The following is a 21,456-nucleotide window of genomic DNA, read 5'->3' as shown; positions in this document are numbered from 1 at the left end:
TACAATGAGTAAAAGCACATATGAGGGTGGTCGGAACCATCAGATTTGACGTAAAACAAATTAATGGCTCTATTTTGGTGTAGATCAGATTTGAAACAGTTTGTTCTACACCACATTAGAATGGTCGCAACTAAAGGCGAACCTACATTATCGTTTGGGGAAGTCTGCCCTAAAGCTACCATGTTTTTCTCAATTTTTTTTTAAAAATATTATAATAATTTTGTTGTAAATTTAAATTTTACCTCCACCTCCTCCTTTTTTTCTTTTTTCAAATTTCAAATACTAGCTCCACCCCTAGTCACAACCATTAGATATATTGTTTATGGGAGATAGTTGCAACCACACGATGACTTCGAAAATGATGCAGCCACTCCTACAGGTTCAATAGGGTTGATCAACCATCTCCTTACCTCCAAAGGAGTGGTCGGACGCCCATGAAAGTGGTTTTGAGTGATTAACCGCCACCTCAAAGTGTAATTTTATGTTTTTTTTTTTTTCCTTTCGTTTTTTAATGCTTGCGTAATTCACTAGCTACTACATCAACTCGTAAGACCTTGTGATAAAATAATAAATACGTCAAGCATTTATGTAAAGAAAATGTGGCCAAATTGCCTTGGGCTACTAGTGAATTTGCGTGTTTGGTAGTGTTAGTGTTATCAAAGTTTGAAGGGTGCGAATATGTGATAAACATTCATTAAAATGGAGCACTTTAGCGTTTAAAGTACTTTTCGGACGGAAAGTGCGTTTGATAAATGATAATGCCAATCAAAGTGAGTTTTATCTCCATCAATGAAATTGGTGTTACCTATAAAACTGATACAAAAAACAAAACCCAAGAACAAAAAAAAAGAAAAAAAAAAAAAAAAAAAAAGTGTTGTACTTGGAGTAAATACGTACTAGTAATGACGAAGTTTCCAAGGAGGCCTCTCCATGTGCTGCTCTCAGTTCACACATTCAAAAGACAAGACCCAAAAATCTCTTCAAATTGTTCTCTTTTTAACTTTTAAGACAAATTGAGCAAGTACAGTATTGGCCCGAGGGAAAAAACTCGCAAAAAATTGATAATCCACTCTGTTTTTCTTTCTATTATCTGCTATTACCCTTCGCCTCTCATTCTGATTTTTTTTTTTTTTTATTCTTTTTGTAGGTGCTGTTCTTTGACTAGATTAACAATTTTGACATCTCTACTATGTATCCGTCTATATACTTTCATGCGGTGCTGCTCATCTCCTCCATGACCGCTGCAGTTATTTGGTGATTATGTTTTTGTTTTGAATAAGAATTTTATTCTCTATAAATCTGACATCATAAATGATTTATGAGATAAATGTTAGTCAAGTATAAGGTATTATCTTTCACGTCTTGGATGGTTCGGTGTGAGGGACTATCTCTCACGGCCGGTTTAAATAATTTTTTTTAAAATATTTGATTGCTCTTGTTTTAAATCTAGTCTAATAAAAGCAAACCTCAATGCAAATTCTCCGTTTGACTAGTAACCGGAGCCTTTTATCTCCGACTTTTGAACCTCATTCCAGTCGAATCATTTTACAAAGTTCATGTCAAGACTGATGTGTGTACAATTTCACTCGACGAGCTGCCTCTATTCTTTAAAGTAAATGCATTCCCATTACGTCTCTTCCTCTGTCCGTTGTATTAGCCCCCACAGCTTCTTCTTTTTGTTTTCCTTTCTTTTTGTCTTTTGGTTTTTGTTGTTTTTCCTCCGTTGCTTTGTATTTGCTCAAAAAAAAAAAAAAAAAGTATATGTATATATATATATAAGACCAGTAAAACCTGCAAAGCAACACAAAACAACCAACAAAAGCCAAAAAAAAAAAAAAAAAAATTGACAACAAAAGAGTAAACGAGTCAAAAAGTTATGAACATCTTTATGTCTAAAATAGAATCTTAACAGGCTTCAGTTACAATCAGTTAGGGAATCAAAATATATCCGATGAATAAACAATACCCATTTTGTGAGTTCAATCATGCCATGATTCCACTATCTCTAGGCTTTGTGATGTAGGGTCATTAATCGGAGAGGGAGAAAATAGAGAGCAAACATAATGACGTACGCTGAATTAATCAATATTTTTTGTTCATTATAAACTGTCTATTACAATAAAATATTATGCTTAAATAGACTTATAGACTAAATCTTAACCATAACCCTAATGTGACTAAGGGCTAAGCCCATTATTGGATTACACATAAATTAAATTAATATGACTAACTTTAGGCCAATCCCATTCTTAAATTACAACTAACTTAAACTTTGGATCAAGCCTATAATTAAATAAAATAAAACTAATACTTTAAATAAAACTAAAGGTCCAATGTATTCCACATCATTCTTCCCTTCATCGAAAAACTCGTCATCGAGTTTAGATGACGATGCTTTGGCCTAAGCCCAATCTATCAACTCTGAACGGGCTTTCCCTTTTATTCTTGAACTTGCAGTTGAATATGGGCTGAGAAAATAAATATGGTTGAAAGAGGCCCAATAGGAATTTTGTCTTGTAGTTCTTGCTTTTGTGAAACCTGCAAACAACCTGCAACTCAAACTCTCAAAGCATGTGAAACAATTCTCTGACCGATTGACCATGTCTTTTCTTTTCTTTTATTTTTTTATTTGTTTTTTTTATATATATATTTTTTTATTTTGTTTTTTTAGCCCAATCATATCCCTTCTAGGGTTTAATTAGGGTTGTTATTTTTCTATTTAAACATTGTTAACAGGAGATTAAGGTAGTTTTTGGATGAAATATTTTGTTTAATCGAAGGGTGCCGCCCGTTTTCTTTCTCTCTATTTTCTCTCCCGAGCTTCTTCCCCTCTTTCTTTGGTTTCATTCTCTTCTCTTTTCCGGATTCTCCCCCCTCATTCTCAAAGCTTTCTTCTCAAAAGCATTTGTGCTACATCACTTTTTCTTTTTTCTTTTTTTTGAAGATTGTGCTACATCACTTTGCGCAACAATAACTAAACCCAAAAGTTAAAATGACTTGATGACACCGAGAGTCTTTTTGGCCTTGCTTTTTTGAAGGTTAAAAATACGTTTTTTACAAAATTGCTAAAATCAGCTCATTTAGATGTGCATTTTTAAAAAAGTTGTAATTTGAAAACATAGAAAGACGCACACTGTCAAGTCACACGCAAGGGAATGTGTTTTTAAAAATGCGTAATTTTAAATGTTAAACTGCGATTTTACCAAATGCTTAATTATATTTTCAAAAATTGTGTTTTCAAATATCACGTTTTGAAATTACAAAATCAAACGTACTCTAAATTCTCATATAAATAAATAAAAAATAGCAATACCCATGGGAGAGCAAGATGATACATACACATTTAATCCTAAACTAAAAACAATCAGCTGAAGCTGCTGAACTCTATCCTGTAAATGGGTCAAATAATTAAAAAAAAAAGGTTCATCCCAGAAAGAAACAACTGTGCAAAAGAAATTATAATGTGACTTTATAACAGGTAAATCATCATCATCACATTCAAAATCAATCACAAAAGCCTAACATGTATGATCATTCTCATCCTCACACTGAACACACCACATTCGCTTTCCTCAAAATGCATCTGCCATCAATGCTGTCTGTAGAGACACACAAGCCTTAATTCTTGGAAAGCTAAACCGCTCTGGTCTCACCAAATTGTGGAAATCAAAATAGAAAACACAAGGAGACTCTGGAAAGTTCAATGATTCCTCCATCAGATTCAAGTCTCACAGTCAATTACTGAATCCCTGAAATACCATCTTACCCTGGTATGCCTTAATCACTTCAGGGGCATCTTCCATAAACCGAGTCACATACTTCTTCTCAAAGTACCGCTTATTTGAACTCAATGCCCAAACTATATCTAAATTTTTCCCAACCATAGCTTTAGACATCAAAACTTGCAGAACTGCACATCTGGGAATCAATCTCCTCTCAATACTAGTCAGAAATAAATTTGGGCATCTAGCAATATGTGATTGCTTCAGACCGGCCTTGTTCATCAAGAAATCCATCACATCCCTAATCTTCTTCTCTGAACAAATCATTAGCATTGGCTGCACTCTAAATGCCAAAAGAAATTCATTTTCGGACCAACCAAAGCTCGTTAGAACCTCCTTTTTCTTTTCCCACTTCACTTTGCTTATTATTGACATACATCGAACAGCCAAAATGAACGAAGGTCTCATCGGTTCAAACCCCATTTCTTTAATTGCACAAACCACCTCTTTGAACAAATCAGACCTCAACAAAAGTGATCTAGGCTGCATGATTATAAGCTTTGCAACATGTTCTTCTGGCACTCCATGAGCCCTCAAAGTGGATATATTTGGCACCAAAACTTTCTTAATGTTGCATCGAACCAATTGGGCTGATTGCTTCAATGCATTAACAAGGTTCTCATTGGTCTCAAGAAAACCTTTAAGAAAATCAATGTTGGGTATTATCTGTTTCTTCAAACTAGACATTAAAATGGATGTGTCTGAAAAGATAATCCTAGGTACGTCGGGTCCTCTAATACCCAAGGACTCAAAATACTCAATCTTGGGCCTTATAGTTTTCTCCGGATGAGCTAAAAGCAGAGGTGGAAGTTTAGAAATCAAGCTTGAAATGTGAGTTTTTGAAAACCCATAAGTGGCTAACATCTTTAGAATCGAGTCTGGTTTCTCAGTGTTTTCTATTCTAACCACCTTTGAAGCTGAAATAGCTTGTTCTAAAGACAACCCACATGAGTTAATGAGGTAAGAGACTGTTAAAGATTGTTGCTCTGTGGGGTTTGAAACTGAATTGAACAAGGGTGTTGTTTGGATATAACGAACGTAACTGGTTTTCGAACTTACTTTTCGATTTTGTACGAGTGTTCTGCATATGAAATGATACATTCCTTTGAGAAAAAGATTGACCGAGTGGTAACAGAAACTCACCAGGAATTGAGAGGCTGAATTGGTATCTGGGTTCGATCTTTGAAACTCAGAGACCGAGAGGACAAAAAACAAACCCTAAAAAGAAGCGATTCGTTGGCTCACCGAGTCATTGTGATCTTAAGGAGCTATACTGGTTCGTAATTTCGCATCCAGGACAATATCCGGGCCAACCCATTAGTCAGGCCCAACCCACATAGCTATGTGCCTACAAAAATACTATTGCTCCAATTTAGAAAATCGTGCGAGGAAAGTTAGTTGGATTGGTATATTTTGGACACAAAATCAGAACCTCATACTACTTTTTAGTCTTTGTTTGGTTTATCCGTTCGAAAATGTAATGTTTGAAAAAATAACGAATTTATAACGTAGTTAATTCCAATGCGATTTTTAAAAATATAATTAAGTGTTTGATAAATTTTTTAAAACATTGTTAGTGATGTTCAGCCTTTAAAATCGTACATTTGTTAAAAATGCACCACCTTGCTTACGGCACAAAAATGTAGATTTTTCAAGTTTTCACGCTGCTTTTTTTTTCAAACGCACTAAAAAAAAGAGAAAAAGAAAAAAAAAGAAGTAACCCTAAAAACTACTCTTTTATCCTGTTATTGTCCTATCTCTTACTACATTAAGCTATAGCATGTAGATAGTGTCATGCGGCCACCAGAATAGTAGGCGTGGCCGCGTAATTATCTTTCTTCTCCGTTGATAATCGTCTCCTAGTCACTCTTAACTTTTTTAAATAAATAGTTAACTCCTACTCAAGTAGTGTACATAATAAGTTAACTTATCTTCTTGCAAAAGTTAAATATTTGTTTTGTTAAAACATTTTTTCTCCTGAAAAGTTTTATAAAGAAGTATTTTATATTTTGAATTGTTTATTAATATATTTGAGAAAAGTGTTTTTCAAAATAATAATATTAATAATAAATGTGTATTCGAGTTCAGACATGCGAGAAGTTTTGGTAAACTGCTTACAAAAGTAAACGACTTTGTAAAAAAAAAAAAAAAATACATCAGTAAAGTAAAGACCATCAAAATTAAAGAACTTGGCTTTAATCAAAAGTAAAAGTAGCATTCTTTAAAGATGATATCATGTACAATAAATTATATTTATAAAAAGTAAAGATTCTCTTTCGTTATTCCTCTATAAAAGATCAACCAACTCTTTTGTGAGAATCAGACGCAAAATAGTTTGAGTTCATATACAAAGAGTTCTCTTGAGAGTCTTGAGTGTTTTCTGTAACTACTTCAGTTCATGTCTATTTCCTTGGTTCTTATTCTAGTTGGAGATTAGCTTGAAGACATAGCAACAAGAAAAAATCTTGCTAAATATTGACTCTCAAAGACATCTTAACTTTTTGCCCAATCATAGATCAAGTTTGGTTAGAAGAAATTCCGAATTGTGTCTATGATATTGTATCTAGGAAGCAATTTGCTCTCTGCTGATGTTTATCTATTAATATTGAAAGTTATTTTTATTTAAAAAAAAAAAATCTCTCCCAGTGTTCTCTTTAATGCATTTTATGCATGAAAGTGTAATCTTGGACTAACTATTTATCCCACAAAAAAGGAAAAACTAGGAAATCTTAATAAACAGAAATATATCGGTTAGGTAAGCTGAGAAAGAAACTCATGTCATGTACAAGAAAACAAAGTTCATTGTTGATGACCATTCAAAAGTAGGGGATGGCATACAGTTTGCAAGCGATGATCTATCCTTTCATGTTCAAAGAAGAGGGAGGATAGATAATAGTACTTAGAGCAGCAAGGATAGACTTATTTATATAATGATGGTTCTTCCCTAAGGGCCTTGTCATCTGAAGAAGACTCCAGATAGGATATAACAAGATCAGCTGCTTTGCACCCAGAGGCTATTGCTTTGCCAACAGATAAACCACCCTTATGGTTCCCTAACATGTTCATAGTCCAGACCACAAGAGAAGAAATTTTAAAATGTTAATGTCATTAGTTGATCATCTCATAATATGGCAGACAGAAACCATTCTTGTAAGTGCGGCTTTAAAAAATAAATAAAAATTAAGGTAAAAATCCAGTTATTGGATTCATTAGCAGCAGGATCCCTTTTCGCACTCAATATCATCCTCATTGTCTCATCTCAAAATGGTAGGAAAAGAAGGTTTCATTAGGTTTAGAGGCATTTACATAAAAGCTAAAAGGTGTATATTGGCAAAATAGGATTTCTGTACCCAACACCATATACTCCAGTAGGATAAGGCTATGAGGGCATGAGTTCACTTATACTTAGAGCTATACGTACTTCTATCATTTCATGAACAAACCTTAGGACAAGGTATTATCAAATATCTTGCAATTTTCTTGCAATATCTTTAACTAGCATGCTAACACAGCATACATATTCACAACTTGTAGTTATATGATGGCTGGATGTGCTGTTCTTTTCTCTCACAAATGTCTATAAAAGCCTAATGGGAGTCACGGTTTGACAACTCTCGAACCTGAGACATCATTAAGATGTGAATTTGGAAAGTTATAAACTCCCTAGAAACTTATGATTGAAAAGGATTTTCGTATTGGTCTAAGCCTAAGACAATGGAGGATCTGCCACCCCTTTATCCAACTGGATTGAAAATGATTGCTTATCTGAACTTCAAGTTGATAAGTGAGTACCTGCATAGAAGATTCCAGGAAGATTTTTCTCCATCGTTTCAATTGCTTCTAGAACTGAGCCATAGTTACGCTCATACAAGGGAAATGCTTTACTCCAGTAGAAATGACTGTCATTAAGTATACTTCAAAATATCAGAACTTAAAACAAAGAAAAATGGTAATTTACTATATATCATTTCCAACCTAACCACCTGAAGAAAAAGGAAAACGAAAAACAAGAAATTATTGGTTTCTATACTTTACAAATGTGGGTTCTCCCTCTGCTCCCAGCAACTGCCTAAGATCGGAAGAAACAATCTGCTTCAACTCATCTCTGGAAATACAATTAACAGGAGAAAAATGTTAGTTGCAGGAAATATATAATTAGAACAATAAAAGGAGTGAACTAAAAATTGATGAAAAATATATAAAAGTGAAGGATACGTTGCATAATTGATTTATTAAATCAAAAGCATGGAAGGTTCCCATACGTTGAAGCTTTTGCTAGATCACTGTTTCGACTTCCACCAACAAACGTTGTATAGAGATATAGGTCATTAGGTGCACGATCTGGAAACATCATAGAAGAAAAGAGTGTACCTGTACACCAGAATACATACAGTGACATAGAAGAATGATATAAGATATTCACTTGTACTGAGCAATGACAAAGCATTACCAAGGGTTTTTAGACCATTTTGTTGCTCCTTAGAAGGAACAAGAACTCCAAATCCCTCAAGAGGTCTCTGGACATTCTCCTTCTTAAAGGTGGTGATTATGACTGATAATGGCATGTAAGTCACCTGCAATATGACCAGAAAATACGAAATACTTGCTACAACTTGAACTGATAGAAAGCACCAAGAATGAACAGAGCTTTTTTCAAGTGCCAAAGTTATTTGTCAAGGACAATGACTTGTCTAGTTATATTGTTTACAGGTATAAAGTTAATTGAACATAATGGGGAGGTATTTAGAGGAATGTTTTCCATCCGTTTAGATGCTCAAGTTGAAGGAAAAACATCTGCTACTCCATTCCCACCCAACTGAAAATGTCTCAAAGAGAAACGTCAAAATGCAGACATATTTTATGTTACTTTATTCATTATTGTTAATGTCATCTAGCAGAAAATTTCATGCATGCTACGCATTTTGCTTTTTTCAATTTGATTATCTAAAGGATGCACATATTCCCGGGTTCTTACCAGCTTAAGTAACTAAGACAAAACTGTAATGTAGTCCCTAAAGACATTGATAAGCATGTACATGATTATTCAAGTCAAACTATAGGAATACATACCTCAGGAAGAATGTCAAGTGGAAAGAGCGTTCCACTCTTGGTGATCTTCATTTCTTTGACATTACTTAATGGAGCCTATCATAAACAAGTTCCTTGTCAGAAAACAATGATGTTCCTTTCTTAGTAGCAAATATATTTATAGTGTGGCAAGTGTGAGTAGGTGCACTCCCATTCATGCCAAGGATAGAGCAAGAAGATTCCAACATACAGAAGCAGATTCTGTGTATGTCATGTGACTAAGGTGCAAGTATATGCGATGTGTCCCATGGCAAGGGGTTTCGGTCCTTGAGAAACCTTACATCAATCCAACTAAGTCATGGAGTTGGCAGGAGTCCAACAACTGCCATGAGGAATAGATATCTTTTTTCTCTTTCTTTATTTCATTTATTCTTGTTTTATTTCTTTCTAAGCAACTCAGGCAATGAAATGCATAAGTTTCAGACACATAAATCATACACTATGAAGAAAGTCAAAAACAAATACCCTGAATGAAGTTTGACAGAAAGAAAGCACATAAATGTCGAAAAACACCTTGACAAAAGATACGTACTGACCGTCATGATTACAGCATCAACAGATAAGGTTTGTGAATGCTTATCACGGTCGGAAGCACAAGTAACTGACCAATTTTCTAAGGCAGAATTCCCATCACAGCTGTAAGATAATGACAAAACCTTTGAGTTCAGTTTAAGATCATCTTTGCCAATCTCTTTGCACAACATATCAGTAAGCATCTGCAAAAGACCACGATCAGAAAATAAGGACCAAGTACATATTTTAAAAACTAGCAGTGTGCAACAAAGATGAATATAAGCATTTCATTCCTACATCTACAAATGTGAGAAGCATGCTACACATAAGTGATGTCAGGTAAGACATGCAAACTACATCAATTCTTAAGAGGTAACCATACCTGCATTCCACCATGAAACGAAAATGAACCACGTTGGCGTTTCTTTTTTTCTGAAGTACCCTTCGTATCTCCACGTTTTTCTCTTTTGGTGGATAACTTAGATTGAACCATCCCAGCTATAATAGAGCCAAACCTGATGGAATAGAAAATTGGCCAATTATAGGCATAGATCATGAAGGAAGCATCAATAGATAGAATATCATTAGGTACATGTTATTTATAATTGGAGAACTACAACAGTTCATTCTGTCAATACTAAAATCAACTACACCAAAACAAAAAAAATAAAAATTGTAATGGGACTACTGCTTTGAAGTTAAATTATGTCCAAACCAATGGTTGTGAACAGTCAATAAGGAACGAAACTATAGAGATTCAACATTATTTGCTAATAAGTATGACTTCAAGTATCACCAAACCTAGACTGAAATTTAAAGTGCTCACAGGATTGTTAAGCCCTGTAATATTCGGACAAATATACAGACCCTACTCACTGTGGAGATCTAATTGTGCAACATAAAGAGACAAATATATCAGGGTCAGCTTAAGCATGACTCACATATAAAACTTTTGGTGCTTTGATAAAGCAATAATATATCTATTTTTCCCATAATCTCTCCTAAAAGTAGGATTGGCGAAGGTATGGTTGTTATTGAATGACCCAACCAACTGCCAATCCAAATTCAAACAGAAACCAGAGAAAACTGGTAAAAAAAACTACGTCAAAAAATCTTCAGCAAAGAACAAATCTATAAGGTGGAAGTTGCAAAAGGACATAATACCTTTTTTCTAGATTCCATAGCTCCGGGAAAGAATGCTGCATCTATTTGAAACGATAAGGAGGTAAAGAAAAGGGGATATTGAACAAATGAAAATGAATAAGCATCAAAACTCAAAGTCATAACTAAAAAGATACCATAGCTTATAAAAGCAACTCCCTAAAACTAAAACTTGTAGATTGGAAAAAAAGAATAAAAACAAACAGCTCAAGTGTTTCTTATGTCAACCCAAACCAGATCATTTTAGGACAATAAATCGCATGTCAGGGTAGGCATTTTCTTTAGTTGGTAAAATAATTGATCAATCAGAAAACAATATCATTCTTATGCTTCTTAGCAATGATAAGTGCATTACTCACAGAAAGAGATTCAGGATCCCCAGCACTTGTGCCCGCAACGAAAGGGTCAATGAGATAATCAACAACCTTACAAGTGAAAATAAGTGATTAGAAATGCATTAAATATTTCATATATCAATTCCAAAGCTATTGAGTATTTCACTATATTGTGTGCAAAATCAATTTTGTCAGGAAAATTGTAAAACATTATGCTATATAAGCTTTATTTGATGATCGGAAAGGTTAGCATCATGGACTAATGAAGCAACAGTACAATGAATACCTCTTTCCCAAAATGACGCTGAAAGAACCCACCCACACTACAAGAAAAACAAATAGCAAATAAGAATACTAAGGAACTACTCCTCAAATAATAACAAACAAATAAGACTTAAAGTGCAGAGAACTTAAAATTGCCTATTATTGAAGTCATCACCTTTCCTGTGAATCATCATCAAAAACTTTTGAGGAGTTACTTTTCTTCCACAAAAATGGCTCCAAAATTATCTGAAACTGCAAATACATTAACATACCCCATAAGGGTATACTCACAGAGAGAGTTCTTAAAAAATAAAACATGTCATCACTGTTGTCAATGGGCCCAAAAACACTGCAAAATAATTCTTTAAAAAATAGAAACTTTCTAACGTTTAATTGCTTTCTGACCATGTTCTAGAAACAAACCTTTGATTGTGCAGAAAGAATGTTGCTTGTGATCAGTGCAATGGGATTAGTGGGTATCTGGTGAGAAAAATTGAGATGCTATGGTCAGGGTTAGACACAAATGCATATATGACAATAACAAAACAGCAAAATAAAAAATATTCCAACCACATGTGATACTACAAAAAAAAAGAAAACGCAATTAGTACAGACGTAAAACGCAGGACATACCAATACTGGCATCCCATTTCGTACAATATACCGCTTATTCTGTGAAATTGGCTGTAACGGTAGACAACAATTAATTTAGTCAGCAGAGTACCATGACAGATTCCGAGAACGGCTACAATAAACTTCAAAATTTTATTTCCGCAGCAATGAAACATCACTTCAAATTCCAAGAATCAAAGTCTAGCAGTCACAAGTCTAGACAACAAATTAAAGACAAAGATCCCCACACTGGTATGAAAATGCACAAGTTACAGGTCCACAATTGGATATAATGCAGAAACACTTACAAATTGTTGCTTTTCTCGAAGTCCAAGATCATCAAGTAAACTTCTGACCTCCATTTCACTTTCAGTCTGAACAGAACAAAACCTCCATTACTATTGCTTTCAAATTCTAGATTGGACTCATGGTCATTCCAATCTGCAGCCACAAATTTTACCATTGTATTTGCTCCCTCGTCCCAAATTAAGCCATCATGTGAAACACTTCTTAACTTCCCTCCAGCTCTTCCTTCAGCTTCAAATACCGTGACATTCAAACCATGTGATTTCAACTTGTACGCCGCAGCAAGCCCACTTGACCATCAAAATAAAGTCAAAGTCAACTTGCGGAAAGGAGAAAGAAAATGATATATCTAGCATTCATAAACTAGTTTGCAAATATAAATGTATGAGAATCATGAAACAATTAGACATATCAGTAAGAAAGTTTAATGTGGCCCCATCTATGAAGCACATAACAAGTGCTGGACTAATGGGCTTATTTCAAGAGAGTTCAACACTCCAGACATTTCTTAAGGGAACATAATTAGTAGATTGAGATTTCGCGTAGTCTACTCTAGCTTAACCTGTAACAACTCAGGTAAAGAGCTAATTACATATGTGCTATCACTCCAAAAGAACTAATCAAGTTGCAATTGAAGCTCCCTAGATTCACTTATAAGCCTGGTCTTACTTAGTAAAGAACCAATGCGGGACTTCGCATTCTCGAGCAAAATTTTATAATCTATCCACCTAATGTGGGCAATCCACCCACTCAATGTGGGACTAAGTTTATGAGGTATCCCATAGTCTCCTTAATTAGCCTTGCCAGCACAATATGCAACTTTTTCACCCAAAAATCAAATTAAACAAAACAAACAGCCCTATATCCACAAGACCACAGCGTTAACTAGAGCTGTCAAAACGGGTTAACACGGCCCGTTTCACCCGCCAACCCGTTAAGGGTCAACCATGACACGACCCGTTTATATAAAATGCTCAAACCCTTAAACCCTAACACGATCCTGTTAAATAACGGATTGACACGACACAAACCGTTTGACCCGTTTATTAATAAAGTATAAAAATAAAAATAAAAACACAAATTTAAACTAAAAAAAATCATATTATTTCACAGTTGAAATATAAAACATTGAATTGTTTTATTGTTTACTTGTTTTGGTTTAACTTCTAAGATCGAAAACTTGAAAGAAAGAAAAAAACTACGCTAATTTTTTTTAGTCTTTGCCTTTTTTGTTCAAGTTCTAACTCAATAAAATAAAAAGACTTGTTTTGTTTTTTGTAAGATTTTTTTTTCTTTAGTCTTTACTCTTTAGATAGTGAGAGAAATAGAGAGGTAAAATGATTGTTTATATTTAATTTTTAGTGTTGAAAAAAAAAAAAAAAAAAAAAAAAAAAAAAAAAAGGTTTAAGTATACGGGTCAACCCGCAGGTCAAACGGGTTGACCCTGTAACGACACTTTTATTAAACGGGTCAACCTTTTATGACCCGAACCATTTTAAACGTAGGAAAATGTTAGATTTACAACACCAATACAACAACTGTACAACAACTGTACAACAATCCCTCACATGAGGGTGGGTCCCACATGCTGGGGCCCACCCTCATGTGAGGGGTTGTTGTGCAGTTGTTGTATTGGTGTTGTACAAGAATCAAATCCCTTAAGCTTAACCCTAACCCCTTAATTTCGTGTCGGATTCATGAACAGTGTAAAAATTGCCGGCCCTAGAGTTAACCATTAACCGAGATTAATAGCTAAAGCAATTGGCCTTGCTTTTGTGATTCTGATAAACAACCCCCACACTAAATTCAAAGAGATTAATGGAAGTGTAGCTGAAATCAAGAGATAAAGCCTACTCAGCCTGTCTCTAAGAAAGCACTTTTTAAGGATTTACTAACAAGCAGTATATTGTAGAACTAATTAATGACTCAAAATCAGCCAAAACCTCAAATATTAATTAACAACAGTACCTAACACCAGCACCAATAACAGCTACTCTTTTAGCCGAACCTGAAAAGTACACAAAACCATTATTATTGCTATTAATAATAAATTCAAAAAAATAAAAAAATAAAGAGATATCCTAAACCTATCCAACCTAATAAACCTAATCGTAAAATGATATTAGGAAGAGAGAGAGTTACTCCGCTTATCTTCTTTGGAAGCTGAGGCCATTTCTGCGGACGTAGTCCTGTTGATAGGTGGTGCTCTGGGGAGTGAACGTTGTTGCAGAATTCAAACGTTGCACAGATGGACCACAGAGAGATAATGAATAGTAGTAATAATAGAACTACCACTAGTACCGGGCTGTAAAATGATTTGGGCCTTGGCCCACAATTTTCAGTATGAGACTTTGTTAACCAGACCCAACAGGCCTGGAGCGGTCCAAATTGAATTGAGTAATGAGGTTTCGAGTGTTTTGATATGAGGACATTTTTCACACCCCGTGAGGAAAAGGGAAAATACATAAATTTATTTCTCGAGTAATCGCGCAATTTAATCTTAGGTTACATTTGGTACACAAAATGGATAAAATTTTTTATATTAAAATAATGTTAAGGAAGCCGCTTTTATTTCTCTAAATCTAGGGTATAACTTTTGGCTCACTTAATGTTTTCTTAGGTTATAGGACAATACGAAAATCTAATTCAAAAGGTTTTTCTTTTTTAAGTTTTCCCTACGTCTATGGAAACAATATGAGATTTTTTAGGAAGATGTTGTTAGTGCTCTTAAGAATAAAAGAATGTAAAATATAATAGCATTAGTGTTAGATCATATGATAAGCATCTAACATTTAAAATAATCATTCTTATTGTTTATGAAGAAATGACTAATATTTCTCAAAATTGTGGAACATAAGTCATTTTCTCATGATCAATGAGACTGACTATTCCAGAGCTATTTCATTCCATTTTATTATATTTTCAATAAAAACTATTAATTTTTCTAATGAATAGTCATTTCACATACTAAACATAACCTTAATTTTTAAATTTGACTTTTAATTCCTTAAGTTTTTTGTGCTATCAGCCTATCATGCATAGGTTGCCCACGAGAGCATGTCAATTTTTGCCTATTTATGATATTATAAACAAGCTTAGGGTCAAAGTTTTGAGCTTAATTAACATAAATGCTTTTTTGCTAGAAGCCTAGAAAGGATAAAAAAAAAAAAATCTTAGAAGTCTATCGCATTCATCTTACTAGTACACAATCAAAGGCCTCTTAAGTGACATTTAAACAATGAGTCTGGCATAAATGAGGGTGGTCATTCCAAATAAGATAAGAGTCTCTTCTACTCTAAAACTCTTTTTTCTTTTCTTTTTCTTTTTTTTTTCAATAAATTTAATGACTTAAGCATCGGAAATATCCAACCAGTTGCTGACTGGCGCCACTCCAGTTATTTTTTCTTGCCTTGTAAGCGGCCCGGCAAAAATATGCTTTTGCACTCATATGATTCGGATAATTAAGAATCCTGGCTCTCCTTCAATCATTTCTTGATAATATATGTCAGATAACATCGAGGGGAAAAGAAACCTATTGAATGATTATCAATAAATTGCTTGCTTTTTTCTATTTTACTTAAAGGGAAGCCATGGCTTAAAAGGTTGGTTGCCATCTTATCAAAAGAAAAAGAGATGTCCCCCCCCCCCCCCCCCACGAAAGATTTAAAGCCAAATGAGTAGATTAAAATCATATTTGCTTAAGTTTGGGAACCTTGAGGCACAAGCAACTTGTTTGAATTGGGGTTAGGTGGTGTCTAGCTTGGAGACAAATCTGTCTCCAAAAGAACCTTCCTTCCATGGCGATCGACCTATCACGGAATGCCACTAGGATTTCCAATATGATTAGTGGCGTTGTCATATTTAAATTTGGTGTCGCCTTCACGCTTGACCATAATTTTGCCAAAAGATTAATCTAAGGCAATTGGAGACCAGAAAAAAAAGGCGCAAAAGCTTCAAGATGGTCGCTTGTGTCTGTTGACAAAGGGAATTTATGAAATTGGCCACTTCCGTTTTAAATTATAATGATTGGTTTTTGATTTGTCTGTTTTTAGTACTACTTATCTTAAGAATGATTTGCTTACGCCTTTCTTAATTATTCTTAAGAGTGTGTTTAGATTTTGCGGGCCAAATTTGCAATTTTAACCGAATTTTATATGGTTTGAAAACAAGGATAAATGGGTGTATTTTAAAAAAGATTCAAACCTAGCTATTTAAAAAAATTTATGATTTTAACTCAATAGGTAGTTCAATCAGTTGGAGACTACGCCTCTTGAAACAGAAATTACTAGTTCGAATCCTCTTCTCCTCTGATGTGGACATATCAAAAAGAAAAACTTATGATCTTATCGAATACTTAATTATGTTTTTATTAATTATGTTTTAAAATTACTACTTTTTAAAACCTTATATTTGAAAAGTGGTAAAGCAAACGGATACCAAATTAATTGCGAGGGAAGTGACAAGAGTGTTCAAAAAGGAAGATCTCATGATGGGATGGAAACTTTGGAAAAGAATGTGGGGGCCGAGATGTAAGGTTTGAGATCGGACGATTATAGTTCAAAATTTAAATTCGTAATACAGCATAGGGGCCCTCATAACCTACTCACAAGCATGAATTTCATCCGTGCGTTCATGGCACAGCTGTAGAGGTCGAAATGCGTCATTTTAACGTCAGAGTTGACGAAGCCAACTTGATCCAAATAAAGAAAAAAATAAGTGTACTTTCAGTTATAACACGTAGTTAAATATTGCATTAATTACGTACGGTAATGGGGAAACGGATCCTCTTAATTTAGCTACAAAATAAGGGATAAAATTATTATTTAATATTTTAAATCATTTTACTTATTGTTTTATAATTAATTGGATGCTCTTGATGTTATTTGAAATAGAGAGAATTTTATTACGGGTAAAATTGGGGTTCGACCTTTTTGTTTTTAATAAAAAATAGAATGAGACAATTAACTGCTACTGTTTTATCTTAACATAATCATAGTAACACTTATTCGTTTAAAAGTTTATTGCACAAGAAGTCTATTGGATTTATGCATACGGGCGGGAGTACTCCATCTTTTCCTTAAAACATTTTCCTCTTGATGTTGATAAAATTTAACCTAAATCCATTGTTTAACAAAAAGAGATTTTATTAATTAAATAAATTAATATATGTTTGTACATTTGGCCGGTGGTCCAGTTAATGAGACGTGATAAGACATGAAAAAAATAAGGGCGAGTTATCAGAAGTACCGTTAGAGATCACTCCGATACTTAAGCTAATAAGTTATTTAAGAGAAAACTCAATAGAACTATTGAGTGGGGAGGAAAAAATGTGCATACTTCAAAATAGGAATCATCACCTTCATTTATAGTACTGCTGTTGATATGGTAAGTGGGCTTTACTATGACAAGTGCCAAAGATCAATGAACCAATATGAAATGTGGCATATTCTCATTAATAGTTTTTCTTTCGAAAATGCCCTTCTTTTTATGATCACCTTACTACGTGCTCATTGGACAGGTGACTATTGGTCTGAGGACAAATAAATCTTCTTGAGTCCGAAGGAAATAAAAACATGTGTTATTAGGTTGAGTGAGCCTCTTTTGAGTCTAAGGGAGCCTTTAGTAAATGGTATCACCAATATCCATAATAAAAACTTACCTTTAAGCATACAAATTTGATTACACCCCAAACTTATAATGATTCTCATTAACAAAATGCCCTATTTAGTTTTTGGAGCTAGATTTGAAGTGAAGAGGAACGGTTCTTTATATTTGAAGGCATTTTTTTTTTTTGGAGTATAAAGAATCAGTTATTCTCCGCTTCAAATAAGATCTGAATTCCCTTATTTTATCTGAGTACACGGTCAAAAAAAAAAAAAAAAAAAAAAAAAAAAAGAGAGGTAGTTTTGAGAATATGGAAAACTTGAGATTGACATTTCAGAGGTTTGAGAAAGAAGCAAAAGAAAAAAGGGGGCACTTCTCACTTCTCAGCATTTTTCACGCTGGGGAAACTAAAAGAAGGGGGACATTTTCGATTTTTCACACTGGTAGGAGGCAAAAGTAAAATGAAAGCTTTTGGAGGGGACCAAAAAAAAAAAAAATTTGGAGGGTCTCTTCATAAAAAAAAAAAAATACGTACTCTAGAGAAAAATTTCAAATTTTTGAGGAGCACTCTATAATAAAAGTAATACTAGCTAGTACCCTAATAATGGATATAGATTTTCAATAATTTTGATCATAAAGCAAATAGAATTAATTGAGTACCTGTCCGTGCCTTCGTAGAGACTGATGCGGACTATTACTCCTACGTACAGTCCTACTGCTTCATTTTTCTCAAGGGCCCTTAAAGAGGGTCACATGAGCGGGTGACGGGTGGTAATGCTAGCTGCTTCCCCCCTCGTGCACGGCGACAACCAATTAACAAATGAAAACTCCTCCATTCCCATCACGTGCGGGGTCGTCACACCTGCTTTTACTCTTGTTTGTTTATATTCAGCCACTCCCTCCCTACATATATTTCTTGCATTGATTGATTTGTTGATAGCGTTCTTTAATGTCGGTGACAACTTGAGTTAATTTAAGCTTTATGTATAAGGACAAGAGAGGAATCAGAAAGGAGTGAAATGAAAGAGGGTGGGAGATATCATTTCTTTTATTTGTTCCATCAGCTGGAGGGAAAGAGGGTAACAAAAAAAGAATAAGAAAAAAAAAACAGAAGAAGAAGAGGTGGGAGGAGAGCCTATCTCTAGAATCCACACTGTTCTGATTATTTTATTTTCGTCAAATTTGAACAGAAAAGGTTATAGTCTATAGGATTTATACTTTGTGTATAATTAATCAATCACCGCCAAGCTAATACTTCGGTATGGTTATAAAGGGGTACAACAAACAAACTGCGCGCCCTTTATTGATAAAATAATAATTTAAATAATTTAACTTCACTATCTTTTATTAATTAAGTTTTTAAAAATATTTAGTAATTTATAATGTTGTATTGGAATTGAATTCGTGAATTTGGACATTTAAGTCTTCGTCTCACAAATGAATAGGGAAATATTATCTGTGATTGAGAAATGTTATATGTATTTTTAACTACACATTTTATCTGATTACTAATAAAAATCACTATTAGATCAAAAAAATTCAATAATAATTTTTATATAATATTTTTCTTAATGAGTATACACTTAAGAATGCAACTTAACTGAGAGTTATGTAATATTTCTCTTTGTAGTTCAACAATATCCTTACTCAAAACCAAGGGAGAAATGAATTCTTTCTTCTTCTTTTTTTTTCTTTCTTTTTTTTTTTTTCGGGGTGTTGTTAAAAAATTCAATGGTCCAAATTTTATTTTATATACTCTATTTTTCATGAAAAATGTAAAATTAAATCTAGACTATGAAAAACACTACAAAAATCTCGTGTAACTTTTTTACACCACCCAAATCAAATCTCTCTTTTTTCTCTTCCTTCCTTTTTGCTTCCCTTCTTCGCCCCTTATTCAATCCATCAATCCAACATTATGGATAGCTTCAACACTAAATAGACATCATATTTTATTATTATTATAGCTTCAACACTAAATAGACATCATATCCAATCCAACGACACTGAAAAAGTGAATCTTTCCTGGCAATGCAACGCGTTCATTCCACGCGAGGGATTGGTTTTGCTGCACTTGGAAAAAGAGATGCGCTTAGCAGCATCTCTTTGTCTTAAGCCGGATATCATGATATCAATTAAGACTAAAAACACACGTTGACAGCCACGTCAGTGTTGCTTTCTCCGACAAAACACACGTGTCTACTGTGCGGCCAGGCTTTGATAGCTCTTACTTCACCCGGAGTTGTCACTAGTCTATCTCTGCATTCTCTTGGCCGTCTAAGCACTGCAGGTGCAGGCTAAGCTCACTCAAATTCGGCAATTAACACTGACTATGCTCTGCCACGTGTCAATGCATTAGCATCGTCCAAGAACTCCCATCACTCTGCCACGTGACAATGAATGAGCATCCTCCAAGAATTCCAATCAAAATCTCACTTAATATTATAATTAAGAAAAATTCTTGGTTATATATTTTTATTTCACGCTTATTTATATGAATCAATAATATTGTTAAAAAAATTAAGGTCGTATTATATTTTTTTTTACTATCTCTCATATTATTAGTTTATATATTCAAAGATGATATATTATTAGTCTATATATACAGAGATAGAATAAAAATTAAATGAGAGTGTATAGTCAAATATTTTTTTATAATTAATTAATAACTGGCTTTGATAATAACCTGACGTCTTTCAGTCTTTGTCTACGGACAAATAGGAGACAACGTGATCTTGCGTCGGGGAGATCTTCTAAGATCCGAGATGGGGCGGGAATTTGGTAGAACCAGCTGTACCGTGACGACCATGATTTCTGCATTCTTTGTGGGCTCCATCAGTTTGGGGCTCGCAAAGCCAATGAAATCAGCGCTGATGTACGGTATAGTCCACTGTACTAAAGATTTTTCCCCTAAATCTGTAGGATGGGCCCATATCATACTGGTGATTTTGCCAGATATTCTTCATCCTGAAAGGGCCCCAAGTTAGGCGACGCCGACGCGTCTCCTAGTACGACATGGCCATATGGCAATGAATAGTACACGAAACGTTGAGCCGACCTGCATTATCTGATGGTTTCAACTTTCAAGGGTATTCGATGCTGTAAGGGTAGTTTTTGCTACTCGTATTGTAACGTATTATTTTGTCTTTTATGCATGTAATATGGATTAAGATTCTTTCAATTTTAGAATAAAATAAAATGGAGAGAAGTTATTTTATAATTAATAATTTAATTTATTTTATTTAATAGTATACATCAAGTTATCAAGTAGAACGAGACTTCGTCTCCTTGCTAATTTGCACAATACATCTATTTTTTTTTTTAAGATCAATTCATTTGATTTATATATATCAACCTACTCCAAGCAAATTCTTTTGCTAAATTATTCTCCTTTCGCAATATACTTTTGATGACTACCTCGTCAACTTCAAGTGGTCTAACTGTACGTTCTAAGTTCTAACATCTATCTTAATTATTGCGTCGATAATATCAGATCAATGCACATGGGTTTGTTCTCTGTATTTAGCAGATAAAGTGCTGCATGTGTGGGGTGAACCGGGAGGAGAGTGAGGACATGCGCTGACAAAGTGCAAATATTGTAGGTCAAAAAAGACTTGACTGAGCTACGTACTGGAGCTTGGACTGGGTCACCGTAGCCCTTAACTCAAATGGAGCGATTGCTTCTCCGGTACTCAAACTGACTACGGAGTATACAGGATGACTACTACAGCTTTATGCCTATCTTCTCAGTTTTTACTTTTTACCCTTTTTGACCCTCAAAAGATAGAGGA

The 21,456-nt window shown here is 34.3% G+C and overlaps 2 protein-coding genes across 4 annotated transcripts; both read right to left on the bottom strand.

The window, feature by feature from the left end:
* Positions 1 to 3,257: 3,257 nt before the first annotated feature.
* LOC133860959 (uncharacterized) lies at positions 3,258 to 5,053 on the bottom strand. The gene has a single exon (XM_062296644.1). The coding sequence runs from the start codon at positions 4,881 to 4,883 to the stop codon at positions 3,735 to 3,737; it is 1,149 nt and encodes a 382-aa protein (XP_062152628.1). The 5' UTR covers positions 4,884 to 5,053; the 3' UTR covers positions 3,258 to 3,734.
* A 1,458-nt stretch (positions 5,054 to 6,511) lies between these two features.
* Positions 6,512 to 14,344, bottom strand: LOC133859996 (protoporphyrinogen oxidase, mitochondrial). 3 transcript variants are annotated; one of them, XM_062295608.1, is made up of 18 exons: positions 14,204 to 14,344; positions 14,030 to 14,069; positions 12,216 to 12,351; positions 12,064 to 12,129; positions 11,777 to 11,827; positions 11,567 to 11,623; positions 11,319 to 11,395; positions 11,166 to 11,202; positions 10,904 to 10,969; positions 10,548 to 10,588; positions 9,766 to 9,898; positions 9,407 to 9,586; positions 8,853 to 8,927; positions 8,233 to 8,356; positions 8,045 to 8,153; positions 7,813 to 7,887; positions 7,575 to 7,681; positions 6,512 to 6,835 (listed from the first exon to the last, which is right to left on the bottom strand). In XM_062295608.1, the coding sequence occupies exons 1-18, from the start codon at positions 14,232 to 14,234 to the stop codon at positions 6,702 to 6,704; spliced, it is 1,539 nt and encodes a 512-aa protein (XP_062151592.1). In that variant the 5' UTR covers positions 14,235 to 14,344; the 3' UTR covers positions 6,512 to 6,701. The 3 variants fall into 3 exon arrangements, with proteins under 3 accessions (XP_062151592.1, XP_062151594.1, XP_062151593.1); XM_062295610.1 differs by having other exon boundaries at positions 10,548 to 10,582; XM_062295609.1 differs by having other exon boundaries at positions 11,319 to 11,389.
* Positions 14,345 to 21,456: the final 7,112 nt, after the last annotated feature.

Source organism: Alnus glutinosa, chromosome 2 (genome assembly GCF_958979055.1).
Source record: "Alnus glutinosa chromosome 2, dhAlnGlut1.1, whole genome shotgun sequence".
NCBI lineage: Eukaryota > Viridiplantae > Streptophyta > Magnoliopsida > Fagales > Betulaceae > Alnus > Alnus glutinosa.
Note: the sequence above shows the minus strand (reverse complement) of the source record. Positions and strands in the feature narration are given on the sequence as shown.

Coding starts and splice junctions, on each gene's coding strand:
- LOC133859996 (XM_062295608.1), bottom strand. CDS start 14,234: ATGGCCTCAGCTTCCAAAGAAGATAAGCGGA. Junction 9,587..9,765: donor CGTTTCATGGTGGAATGCAG/GTATGGTTACCT, acceptor GGTCTTTTGCAG/ATGCTTACTGATATGTTGTG. Junction 8,928..9,406: donor TTGATGCTGTAATCATGACG/GTCAGTACGTAT, acceptor TGTTTATGATAG/GCTCCATTAAGTAATGTCAA.
- LOC133860959 (XM_062296644.1), bottom strand. CDS start 4,883: ATGTATCATTTCATATGCAGAACACTCGTACAAAATCGAAAAGTAAGT.